Below are 13,598 nucleotides of genomic sequence, written 5' to 3' on the forward strand. Positions count from 1 at the left end.
AAACTACCACCCACAAGGCTTTACTCAGTCCTGGTGACACCTTTGGCAAAATCATACTGATTCAGGATCTGGATTTCACTGCACCTATACTGGATTTACGCCTCTAAGTTTCTGCAGCAGATTCTTTTGTGTTTGCCAGTAGAAGGGTGAAAAGGTTAAGTTAACAATAAATACATAGTTCAATCGGTGTGATGTTCTTGGGTTTTTTTCTTTCATTTTGGACTTCTGGTGAAATCACGCAATGATTCTGTGAGGTAGGACTGTCAGTATCCAGTGCTCTGAATTTAACATCAAAATCAGGACAAATATAACCTGCCTTAGTTTAAATTCATACTCTTGATTCAAATTTATTAAAGCCTGTTTAATGGTTTAACTTTGTTCTGGAAAGATTCATCTTTGATCAGGTGTCCCCTGCTTGCATCACTCTAGGTTTGTGCTACATCAGGTAGCACCCATCATATCAGCCACAATAAAGCCTCAAGAGAAGCAAAGAGCTAACATAAACACCATGTTGCATGGTCTGGCTACTTTGACAAAGGTCTTTCAGTCCCAGGACTGCTGGGTGGTCCATCATGCACCAGTCCAGCATTCGTGATCACAGAATCAGTGCCTGAGTTATAAACCTGCATCATAAGAAAAGCAGTTGCAAACCAGCAGTCAGTCAGTTGCATTTGTGTCATCTTGGCATTCTTGCAGGCAGCATCGAAACTCCATCTTTCTATCACTGATGATGGTCTGCATTATAGAAGCCCTCTCTCCCCAAACCACCTCTCTCTGACATTTGAGCCCCTGACTGTTTCCTCCTTCTGATTTTGTGTTAGTAATCTGAAGAGACAGGTTATGTGACAATTTATTCAAGTACAGATTTTTGAAAGGTTGTGGGTTATCTGAGGTACTGAGAGTACAAGTTACACGTGTGAAAATTCTGTAATTCTATTTATCAGATCTGACACATTAACTACTATTTGTTAAGTGCTCTTGCAACAGAGTACTGAACACCTCTGCTTATACACACCAATTAATTCATCAGTAAAATGCAGCTATCTTCAGAGCAACCAAGCAACCACCCAAAACACTATTTTGTGTCTCAGCCCTAATTTAACAATATTTGTAAAGGTTGAGGCAAAGAAACAAACAGCAAAGCTGCAGGGAGTTGAGATGGTTTTTATCCTAGTACTGGGCTCCCACTTCAAGGCAACCTACTCTTCCAGAGCTAGAATTATCAGGGTTGAAATTCAACGTGTCATTTAACAGATGACACTTCCTACTACTTTAAATATGATGGATGGTTGCAACAGCCAATTTTCATAGTCACTTCACTGCCCATTCCTTGAGGCTTTGTACCCACTCACTAGTAAATGAACAAAAAGTGAAAAAGCAGTTAGCTCAAACTGCCACAGTTAAGAAAGAAATGCCATAAATACATTTAAGGGAAAGTCTAGAGGCCTGAAGTACTTTATCTGCAAAACCATTGAATGAATTTGCTAACCGGCTGGAGGTATGTGAACTACTTTTTAAACCACTTTTTTTTGTTGCTTATGATCCTCAATGATGTCTATTGCTTGCCTGAATTCCCATCACCTTACTGCTTGCTGACAAATTAAATCTTCTTAAAGGAGCTTTTTTCTAAAGAATGTGACAGCAGACACATTGTCTTAATATGAAACAATATGGGAATAGTGTCATTATTTTTCTAACATCAGTATTAGAAGAGATAAGATCAACATTCTCCCTTCTCAATTCTACTAGATGTACAGAAGATTTGGGAAGTGGGCACTTCTTTCTGAGATTTCCTCTGCATTTTACATCAGATCAGCATGGTAGGACAACTCACCTGCTATGCTCTTGCAACTGTGTGGAATGTGAGCACAATGTCTGCCTAACCTGGGAGTTTACAGTCAAGCTGGCCAGTGGCATATGGTTTCCAGGAATTCACTTATTTCATTTAATAGTACAGATGTTGCTGAAGAATGCACCAGTTTGAAAGTAAAGCCAGGAATAAGAGAACAAGCAGGACCATGTAATAAGAAGTTCCCTGTCTGAAGACACTTCTTTTTATTTTGTGCAGCTGCCTACTTCTCATTGACCCTGTAGAAGCCTAGGCACCATCAGTAGCTCATCTGGATCTCCCCCAAAACACTTACTATTTGTCATTATTACACATGGCAATATTCAGCACTTTGGCTTAGCAGAATCTGATCTTCTGTGAGCATGTGAAAACATACAGAGATATCACAAAATGATCCCTCTCTACCAGCAGAGCATACCACCTGGGCTTTAACCTGTCTCAGTGAACAATTCTCAATGTGAGGGCTCTTTCGCCTCATGCAGAGCCCTACTACAAGTGTAAAAATGTCATATATTACTCTTCTTAGTAAGAAATTTCCATTTCCTTATGTACTATTGTACAAAGTACTGCAAAACAGAGCAATGGAAGTATAGCTTTAAGTTAGGATAACTCATGTGAACGGGATTCAAGCTGTCTGTGAAATGAAGACGATCATCCATATTACATGATACAGATGAAAAATTGCCTGAGGCATCATGGTGCTCCCAGAGTGTTCTTATAATGCAAGTGGTTACTATGCAAATAGAACAACCCGGTAATACCAGAAGGAATTAATATAAGTAAATGAATTATCTCTCAGTCTGTAGGACTTTATTTTGGTGTTGAGGCCCTACAAAACTGAGTCAATTCTTTCACTTATGAATTTGCTCAAGGGTAATCAAGAACATATATAAAGATCCCAGTCTGCAGCTATTTATATAGTTTTATTTCCCTATTCCATTTTTTTTCAAGTTTAGCAGCCAAAACAAGTTAGGTATGTCATTCAACTGGAAAAAAAAAAAAAAAAAAAAAAAAAAAAAAGAACATCTGGCTTCTATTTACATGTGGTAACAGAGAAGCTTAGGAAAGAATCACCTTCTGAAATAATATATTGCCTCTTTCTTCTGGATCTTTCCAAAATCCTTCTTTTGGAAAACAACTAGTGACTGATGCATTTAATGAAACAGTTATGATTCTCCAATATTTTTCACTTCATATATTCACATCCATCAACGAAAAGGGTGGACAGAAGAATGGCTACCACTGTGATTCAGCAACAGTTTGCAGTTTTCCTTCTCCCCTTGTCCCATAAAGGGGCAAAGTTGAAGAAAATCAGGCCTAGGATCTTCTGTGCAATAGAAACCAATGTGGGTTTTCAGTATGAAAACAGACTTCAGACCAGCTGATGTGCATAGACTGCAACACAAATGCATGCAGTTAAACGTCTCTATATCAGCTGAAGAGAACTCAGAAGAACATGTTGAATGAGATCTCTGCTGTTTTACACTCCTTAGCCACTAACAGGCTAACAACAGAAGGGGAGAAGCAGTGTGTTTGCATGCAATCAGGAAACCCAGGGGGCTGAACAGAGAAGCTGGAAGCCAGCTGTGCTCTTTTGCTTTCCAATGTCCATAATTAGTCTATTTCATTGTTTCATTGTTTGTCCTTTTCTCACTGCCAAACTCCACTGGCAAAGAAATGTCAGCCCAAAACCTCAGCCATCCCACATGGCCTAAGAAGAAGACACCCTTGACATTTTATCAGGGCCAGATTCTTACTCTTTGGTTATTTTATCCTCTAGCAGTGCAGAAGGTGCTTGAAGTGAGAACAAATTACGTTGGCTGGTGGTTGCCTTTGTCCAGAGAAGACTTCTGACTAGTATTGAGTGCCTCTAAAAAGCCTATTTTCAGACTCCATCAGCACAGCTACTACATCCCTCTTTGGATAAGGACAGCCTTGTGTCGCCTCAGCAGTTAACTGGCTGATACAGAATGGTGGGACCACATTCATATCTTGTGCCTTCCCTTTGAGTGTCAGCTCCTGGCATCCACACTTGCTGCCAGCTCCCACAATCACACGTACTGTGACACACATACAGCAAGTTTCCTCTTCATGCCTGCCTACCTCTAGGCCTGTCTCTTATGCACTTTACCGAAAGATTTCTGTCAGCTCCCTTATCCTCCATGTCAGTTCCAGTTCCTCAGCTTGACCTGGGACCCCTCAGCCAGATATATCTGATGCTTGGAGCCACAGAGAAGTTACGACTTGGTGGATTCCTCATGTCAGGGCCTTCTATTTAATTAAGTCCTATTATAAGGCATTTTTCTCAGACTAGGTTCAAGATCCCCCATGTAGGCTCACCTGTTGCACAACCTGATATGGTACTTACTTTCCTGACTATTCTCCTCCAGGTAGGAGTATTCAGTGATATTTCTGCTGTCTGTTTTTCCCACTCACATTTCCATGCCTATACAGTTTGACCTAATTATCCCTAAACTACTTTACAATTTTCATTTTAATTTTAATAAATCTATTTAGTCCATTTATTTACTTTTACCGTTTTCTGTAGTGGAAATATTGGTCTGACAGGGACGACCAGTAAATCACACCCATTATGTCAGGCTCCTTTAATTCCAAAGATATCCCTTATTCTCCGCTTTCTGTTGCCATTTCGGGTATACATATATATATATATGGGTATATGTATATAAAAACAGCAGGCAGCAATTGAACTCTCAGATCTCATTAATACCTACTAAGTCCTTCCAACAAGAAATAACAGACTGTAGAGTATTTCTTCAAGGTGATGGGCAAATGTGCCAAAATTGCCTTTAATTTATATTGCCACTGACAGTTTTCATTAACATAGACTCTTTTTATTTGCATACTGTACTTGTTCCGCTTTATATAATGTCTCCTCTCTGTGTAAGAACACTATGACAATCTAGCAGCAGCCTTTCATGCTATCCAAGTTTATTTTTCAATTCTGGGTTATGCCTGCCTTCAGTAAATAACAACTTCATAAATTACATCCCCAAAGTACAACCCACACTGAAAGTTTTAAGGTATCATTCATCTTTGTAGCTAATTAAGCCTCTTGCATTGAGACAAGAAGTCATGAAATACATCAAGCACAGTGAGGTCACAACTACTTAGCCAAGAAAGGAATTTTTTTTTAAAAAAAGGAGGGATATTCCTAGAGTCATTTCCATGTTTTAAGAAAAGTCTCAGCACAACACTCAAAATACTTACCTCTCCTTGCCAGATTGGGTTAACAGTATTACACATGATCTTAGATCTCTTCTCCTGTCCATGATGAGGAAGCGCTGGGAAGATGCTATGTTTTCCAGGCTGGATGGAAATCTTCAGATAAGGATCTGGATTGAAGAACATTCCCTTCTTCAGACCAAAAGCCTGGAAATCTGAAGGAAGGTAAATAACCTGATTATTTTTCACATTCTAGGTAGCTCTCTGGGATGTTGGGAAAAGCATAGAGGAAACTGGTAAGGAATTCAAATAATACAGCAGGAATATGAAAAAACTCACTATGTTTCTTGTGAGGTAATGTAAAGCCAAATGATAACGATCTTGTGATTTAGGATTTACAAATGATTACATAAAGAAACTGCAAATTTTACAAACTGATTGTGCAGATTGTGATCTGGTTTCTGAATCAATATTTATGTAGCGTAATTTAAGCGATCTGCTGATTTTTCTAAGGAGCTAAGCACTTGCTCAGCCTGATTCCAGTGGCAGGAGTACTCTAAAAAAGAGATCCATTCATCTAATTACATAGACATGGCATTCAGTACCCACTGGATGTCACTTCCCCTAGGTATCAATTTTATCTTTCTATCAGTCTTAGCTTTTAGACCACTTTTTTCTACACAAGAAGTCATTTTACATTTTTTCCACTTTAAAACATTTCCTTCTCTGCATGGGTTAACTTTACCTGTTGTAACTTAGGAAAACTCTTGTATATTATGTCCAAATTTTAAGCAGGGCTTTCTAGCTGCAGAACTGCCAGGGAGCATAATATGAGTCATGCAGACAAAAAATCCCCAGGCACTTATTTCAAAATTTACTCATGATGTTCTGAAGAAAGACACAAAGTCCATTACAATTTGTCCCTGTGAAGCCAATGAAATGCAAACCAACCTACAGGTATATTATTAATTTTGGTTCAACAGCTACAAACTAAAGCCTCTGGCCTTCTTTTTTTTTCCAGATGCATTTCTAAGCGTTCTTTGGAAAATATAAGCACTTATTCCTATTAGTGAGTTCAGAAGCTAATTTATTTTTCACCACTCTTTGCATGGAGATTCTCCTCTGTTTAAAGTTTTATTTCACATAAGGCTATAAACACTGAGTCTGGCTACTTTCTCTTGCTGTATTGAAGAGATATAAAGCATCAGCTGAGATAGTTTCCAAAACTGCAGATGTATACATAAATATTTGATTTAAACTTATATTTTTTCTTTCAGGCAGATTTTGAAACCATTAATTTTCACAGCCTTTTAATTCTCTTCTGGTTAAAAACCCAATGGTTCTGGTAGATTGCAGGAGACCATGTAAAACCCTCCAGGCAGGTATTTTGGATGAATCTGAAAATCATACACATTCCACACCAACATCAGCATTTCCTCCAGAAAACAGCTATATCGAGAACAGGGATATTATTCACCGGGTTGTATTTTGCTTCCTTAACATATGGTAATAGCCAACACAATAAAATGTGCAAGTTAAAAAGAACTGGTTTTGCTCAGGTTGGTTTTAATCATCTATTCCAGCACACAATTCATGTTGCAGATATTTAAAAGCTGTTGGGCAGATGGTCCTGAAACAGATTGTATTTTAAGAATCTCATTCTTGTGACATTCTCTAACAATTAACAAAAAATACAGCATACCACTACTAATGGCCTTTTTGAAAGTACTTCTGACAGTATGCACTGCCACAGTCCTAGCAACACTATTACACAAAGAAAATTATCTGGTTCAAAGTGATAACACTGATTTTTTTTTCTGAGTGTACAATCCCTATGTAACCAGCACGTATCTCATCTATCAGCCCTGCTGAAATCCTATATGGCAAACTCTTTTGCTTTGGAAGTTGTACTGTTAGAAATAGAAACCAAGATTGCAAAAGCAGTATGAATGACAAGGCTCAGCAGTGTAATAGTGTGAGGCTGCTAACATATGAGAGAAGAGAAAGACCTTTGGGATCTTATTTTCTTTCTCTCTGATGTTTCCTCAAAAGATTCTGAAACTGAAATATTTATTGCTGTATATGTTTCTGATTTTTTTTTCCTTCAAAGACAGACCGCACTATCTTTGGGTACCACTGTGCAAAGAAATGGTCTATTGATAGACAGAGAAGAAAATAACTACTGCTCAATTATATATACTTATATATTATGTATCATAAAGAACATACATATTATGATGACATACCAGCCTCTTTCCAGTTATGGGAATTAAGCAAAGTCATTAAGGTGACCTTAGTTAGTAGTCTAATTTTTGTATTTGGAAGAGAAAAAAAAATTAGCTAAGCACACAACAGGAAATTTTATTTGTGCCATTTTCTTGCTTAAATTTCATAATACAATAAATTTTTGTTAAAACGTCAGTTAGATACTTCGTTTTCTAATGTCCAAAGCACGCATACGGATAGCAGAAATAGATTTCTCAAGGACAGATATCCCAGTTATACTTGCGTATTTCACCACAAATTCTCAGCACCATGAAAAACAGAGCATCAAAACCACAAAAGCTCTGAATAAAGCTACATGGGTATCTCCAGATATCCAGAAGTCATCCATTTAATTTGAAGTGGAACCTATGGATGCTGTAACTTCTTGTAACCAAAGGCTCAGGTACTCTCTTACCACTGCTGTGTAACTTCCCAACAGAAGAATCCCAGCTATTCTGCTTCCCCATATTAAAGTATTTATCTCTTATCTGTACTGTCTTCAGAAAAAGGTTCTGAAGACATGAAATAGTTAAGTGATGGTTTAAGGTTAACTGAATTTAAATTTTTGCTGAAAACAATGATTTCCAGAAGGCTTGGATGTGTCTTGCTTTACACTGTAGTTTGACAGTGTATTTCTTGGAGGCATATGAAGAAATGCTACTAAGATAACTCATCTATGCTTTGCAAAGATGTATTTTCATCCAGTCTTTTTTTAATAACTTAAAAAATGTTATTGATATACCATATGTCAGTTTCCCATTTACTCATAAATCACACTTCAGCGTGAAAGAGGTAACCTCTTACATCCATCAGTTTAATAATATCAGGCCATCTCTCATGAAAGATGACAGAAGGAAGGAATCCAGGTGGAGGTACAGCAATCACAGGTTCTTTCACTGCTGCAGACTTCCAGTAATTGTAAGTACACACATCCTAATCCACCTAGGTTCACTTCCTGCTCCCTGCTGCTGCCCCCAAGTGAATTATGAATTTATTGCAACTTCAGGGCTTCCTTACCATATATGCTGATCTCTGGGTGTCTGGATGAGACCTAAGGAAGCTCTGCTGTAGGTCACTTGCATGTACATAGCCTCTGTCCCTAAGGTGAGCCATAGACTTCCCTGTCTGCCTTGTAAAGGATCATTCTGCATTTTCCATGCAGCAACACAAACTTTGGGGCACTGATGACTGGATAGTGATGGAGATTATTTTTGTGACAGTCTGGAAACAAGCATGTATTTATTTTCAGAACATAGAAGCAGGTGGGAAGATCAATTCTGACAGACACAGCTCGAACACAATTGTGCTTTACCATGTTTGATTTTGCCTCAGTAAAAGTAACTGAGCTTTCAGAAGATCAGGGGAGAGGCATGATTTGGGTTTGCAAGTCACATTTTGTCATGGTCAGCAAGGAGATTCTTTGATGGTAATGATCAGCAAAACTATTATGAAGACGGTATTTCAGTTCCCTGCAGACATAGTAAGGTACTGGTCCAGACCCCTGCTTGTAGAAGCATGACAGAAAAAGATGGAGAATTAGAGCAAGAACCAGAGTCTGGAGCAGTCTGTTTCTAAATTAATTCCTTTTAGTCTGGACATCAATCTATCAATTCCAAGTTAAAGAATTTAGAAGCTGTTCTCCCCAAGGGATGAGAAGCTTTCATGAAAAGCTTTGCAAGAGCTTTTATAGAAATAATACACAAGGATATTCTGTGCAGTTTATAAATGTGTCCCAAGAAGACTGAGTCCACCTAGTCTCCTGATGCTGCATAGTTTACTTCACTGAAGTAGACACAGTCTACAAACCAGCAGATGGGTAAAAGACCAATAAGTAGCAGAGCTACTAGTTTTGAGAAACTGATACTGATATTCTAACACAGTTAGCAAACTCTTTCCAACAAAGGACAACAAGTACTTAATGTCCTTCATGTTTCTAAGCACCATCCCACTGATTTCAACAGATGACTTGCATCTAGCTGTGGGAGAGATCATTAAGCCCCAGCAATCCTATGGTCAACTCACTGAATTAACATTTTTCCTATTTAGTGTACTAGCCATGTGTTTTCAGAATGAGGAAATGATATGTGAGTCATCTGACTCTCTGAGAAGATGAAGACATATTGAGTTAGGCCAAACTTGCCCAGAACATATCTAAAAGCATAACGCATGAGGGGTAACAGTTTTAAACTGAAAGACAGTAGATTTAGATTAGATACTAGGAAAAAATGCTTTAACTGTGAGGGTGGTGAGACACTGGAAAAGGTTGCCCAGAGAAGCTGTGGATGCCCCCTCCCTGGACATGTTCAAGGCCAGGCTGGATGAGGCTTTGAGCGATCTGATCTAGTTGAAGGTGTTCCTGCCTATGGCAGGGGGGTTGGAACTAGATGATCTTTAAGGTAATTTCCAACCCAAACCATTCAGTGGGTCTAGGATTCTACTGTTTAAAGATCTGAGATTTAAAAAAAAACAAACTTAAGTGGAGCAGATAAGCCAAAACATTTCTGTCACATAAGGCTCCCAGGCAAAATATTAAAGACAGTAGAAACGAGGAGAAAAGACTTTTTTCCAGCTGGAAATGCTACAAGGGAAAATTAAAGAGATTTTCATTTGTGTAAGGAAGGGGCAGCAGAGGTATCAGGAAGGAAATAGGTCTATTAATAAATAAAAAGGAGCAGAGAAATTAATTATTCAAAAATGGCTGAAAGACAGGCTACTTTTTAAATTGTCTTCATCAAGAAGGAAAACACAAAAAAAGTCTGAAGAGCTAATGTGAACTGCTTGGCACAGCAAGGGGGAGTTTTTATCACTGCAAGCAATTAAACACTGGAGCAAAGTACGATCTCTTGGTATCCTCAGATCTAGACTACATGCCTGTCTGTAAGATACTGCTGAGCCAAACTCATACAAAACTCCACATGATGGAGCAAATTGGCCTGTGTTATACAGGATAATGGAGTAGTTGAATTCAAAGACTTCTGAGGCCTTTAAATCTGTTAGTCTAGTGCACTGAAGTACCTCATAGGCACAGGTGTACTGGAGGTGGTAGAAAGTCACCTCACCTTCACACAAGCTCTGAGAGGTAAGAAAAAGTCGAGTGATGAGTAACTCCGGCTTATAAAGAAAACATCTGGGCAAGTTAGCTTGAGTTGGGGAGGGCAGAAGAAGAGGCATGTTTACAGCAATACTAAATAAACAAAATTTAGTGGCTAGAACTCCTGTTATAAAGTCAGTCACTAGGATTTAAAAAAATGGTTGGAAGATAATATGTATTATATATCTGCATTCTGATCAAGCATTTCATGGTAACTACTATTGTCAAAATGACCCTTAGCAGACCTAATACTATTTTCAGTTTTGATTTATACTCTGACTTCCATGAACTGACAACGGATGTTACCTGAATGTTTGGCCTGAAAGCCACACCAAAATAACTAACAATATTTCTAAGAGAGGCATGATGAGGATAAATGCCTGAATGTTTGGGAAACATTTAGATCTTCTGCTCTTTTCTTCCACAAGAACACTTGTAAATAAAGAGTGTGCAAATACATAAGATATGTGAAATATTGAAGCTTGAAAAAGTTATTTGATGCAACATACAGCTAGGAGGCATATCATGCAAACCTCATGATAACAGTTTCTAAATATACCAGCCAACAGAACGGTTTCAAGGGCTATCAGAGAATGCGTTATACTGTTGCTAAACCATGAAGGTCCAGTGAAGTGGCTGGTACATCTTGGGAGGCTTAGCACATTTCTTCCTTCTGTACTTCATGTGAGAGCTCTGACACTTTCAGCCACCTTATCAGAAGTGTGACGTTCACTGGTAACAGCAGAAAAGTCATGTTGGAAAGTAAATGCAAAGTGCCTGCATAGCTTTCCTTAAAGACTGTATTTAATCTAGCTCCATTAGGCTTACAATAGTTCTCTTGGTATTTTAAATAATGAAAGCAGTAATACTATAGCCATCATATAAATGACAAAGAAGCTTCATCATGGGAAATTATCTTCTTTGAGATCAGTGTTGCTAACGAACCTATTAATCTGAACTAACCTTTCACAGGACCAACTTCCAGTCTCCAAAGAAGCAAATATGAGGAAAACAAACCTCACACTGATGTAATGCAAACTCTCAGCTACTCAAGTTACTCAAGAAACTAGTGATCTCCTTTTGCCCTGAAGCATCAATTTATCCTATTTTATTTGTTTGACTTTTTAATTCAATCCAGAAATCTTTTCTCAGACAAAACTTCCAGTGAAATCAGTTGGATTTTGTCCAAGAAAATACTCAGTAAAACTGCAGAAATAAAGCACTTTGTCACCAAGTTTTAGAAATAAACTGTTTCTGCACATTTCATTTTAACTGAGTCTTACTGGAGTGTCTAGGCAGTAGAGCAAGTAATACAAGTCAGCTGAAATGGACTGCTGTTGTACAGCATTTCTAGGGATTTGGCCTACTTTGAGACTTTTCTCTCCCATTCTAATAATTTTTCATTTTTAAAAATTGATATGGTAGAAGGCATAGCTCTTCTCACATTCTTTAGATGATAAATTGTTTAGGGCATGATGGCTCTATGTTGGTGCAGCGCCTAATGCAATGGTCCCCAGTCAGACTAATGATCTCATACTCTTTTTTTTTTTTTTTTATTACAATAAATCAACCATAATTTGGAAACTTAACTTTTAAGTAATGACATAGAAGGTGACGGTATACCATAATACAGGTATTGAAAAGGACAAGTCTATATGAGCTGAAAGGACTCATGACAATAGAGAGGTTATTGCTGTAATAGAAGTGCAAACAGAAAGGAATCCCAGTTCCTTCTGATGCCTCCGGAGGCCTGGCTTGATCTGCATTTTATTAGCTAGCATAACAGGTATAGGAATAGCAATAACTTTACTTTGAGAGAGACAACAACATTTTGTTGTTGCTGTTGACTAAAGAGGAAGGTGATAAATAAATCTTTGTGATGTGTTACTATGTTAATTTCAGAAAGACTGAAATTGAGCTATTTGGGTACCAAAGATTTTTGATAAAATAATTGTGACCTCAAAGCCTTTCAAATACCTGGCTGTAATGATGCGGTTAATATGGATGTGATATAAATGTAAATGAATTGCTTGTGAAACACTAGAATAAGATATCCCAAATGTATTATGTGGTATGGTCTTTGTATACTTTGAATCAAGCTGTAAATTAGTTTAGTTTATAAAAGGGCCCACTGAGACAACATTATTTAGCAGTCTCACAAATTATTACTCTTGACATCTCTTGGTCTACTAGGCCAAAGAATCTAAGAGAAGGGAAAAAATGTTACTAGTTCTGGACAACATTTTCTGTGTAAAATTATTTAAGAACATTAAAAAATATTAACCCTACTTCTTCATTTCTGTTATGCTAAATCGATAATTTTATCAATTTAATGTGACTGGGTGGGTTCCCAGTGTCCAACCCAGCAAAAAGTAAATGATGTGTTAAAAGAGCCCCAATGTGTTAAAAGAGCCCTGTCTAACCTGCCAAATAGCATACGTAACCTCTCAAGAATGACACTAGCCACCTAATTTGGCAAAGCGCTGACTTGCATGCTTAATATTAAAGAAATATGGAAGTCCTAGTTGACTTCAACACAACTTAGAGGGAAGCTTGAAATAAATCATACAGTCAAACCAATCATGTAACGCGATGTTTGTCCGAGTATAGAACTTCATACAGAAAGGCTTACGCTTGTAAGAATTTTGAGCTAGAGTAACTCTCTTGTTCTCTGTACTACTTCCTCAAAGAATTTCCAAGTCAAGTTCAGCATCTTGCTCTTTTTCTTCCAGGAACTAAAAACATGGAAACCAAGAAGCAAGCATGAAACTCCAAAAAGAGAACCTTGCTCACAATTACTCTCTTTTGACAAACTGAATTTTTCTCTGCAGAAGTGATTTACAGTTTTTTTTTTACCAAAGCCAGATCAAATGGGCTGTAGCTGCTTCATGGAGCCATATTAAGCCTTTAAAACCTGCAGTGACATGCCAAGTAATGAGGCTGAATATTCTTCAGAAAATTTAGAAGAGTGAATGCAGTCTTCTGGCTCAAGAAGTCTGAGAATCACTGTTGAGCAATACAGACAAGCTTGTACACCATGGCGCATGGATCTGCCTCAGGTCCAGACCAAGACTGTGGAACATGGTCTCCAAGAAACAGAGGACTACCACAAATCACATTTTGCTCTGTAAGTAAAGTTCATGCCTTTGGTCTTGCTTTCCCTGACCTACATATAAAGAACCACATTTAATCGTGAACAGGAAAACC

General features: G+C 38.0%; 1 protein-coding gene across 4 annotated transcripts in view; it reads right to left on the minus strand.

Annotated features, from left to right (window-relative positions):
- The window catches only part of HECW1 (HECT, C2 and WW domain containing E3 ubiquitin protein ligase 1), a 273,075-nt gene that overhangs the window by 92,327 nt on the left and 167,150 nt on the right, over positions 1-13,598 (minus strand). For all 4 annotated transcript variants that reach the window (XM_064443833.1, XM_064443832.1, XM_064443830.1 and 1 more), the window contains one exon: positions 5,081-5,250. In XM_064443833.1, coding sequence (XP_064299903.1) covers positions 5,081-5,250 — 170 coding nt within the window. The remainder of the gene's footprint in view (positions 1-5,080; positions 5,251-13,598) is intronic.

Source organism: Phalacrocorax carbo, chromosome 2 (genome assembly GCF_963921805.1).
Source record: "Phalacrocorax carbo chromosome 2, bPhaCar2.1, whole genome shotgun sequence".
Taxonomy (NCBI): domain Eukaryota; kingdom Metazoa; phylum Chordata; class Aves; order Suliformes; family Phalacrocoracidae; genus Phalacrocorax; species Phalacrocorax carbo.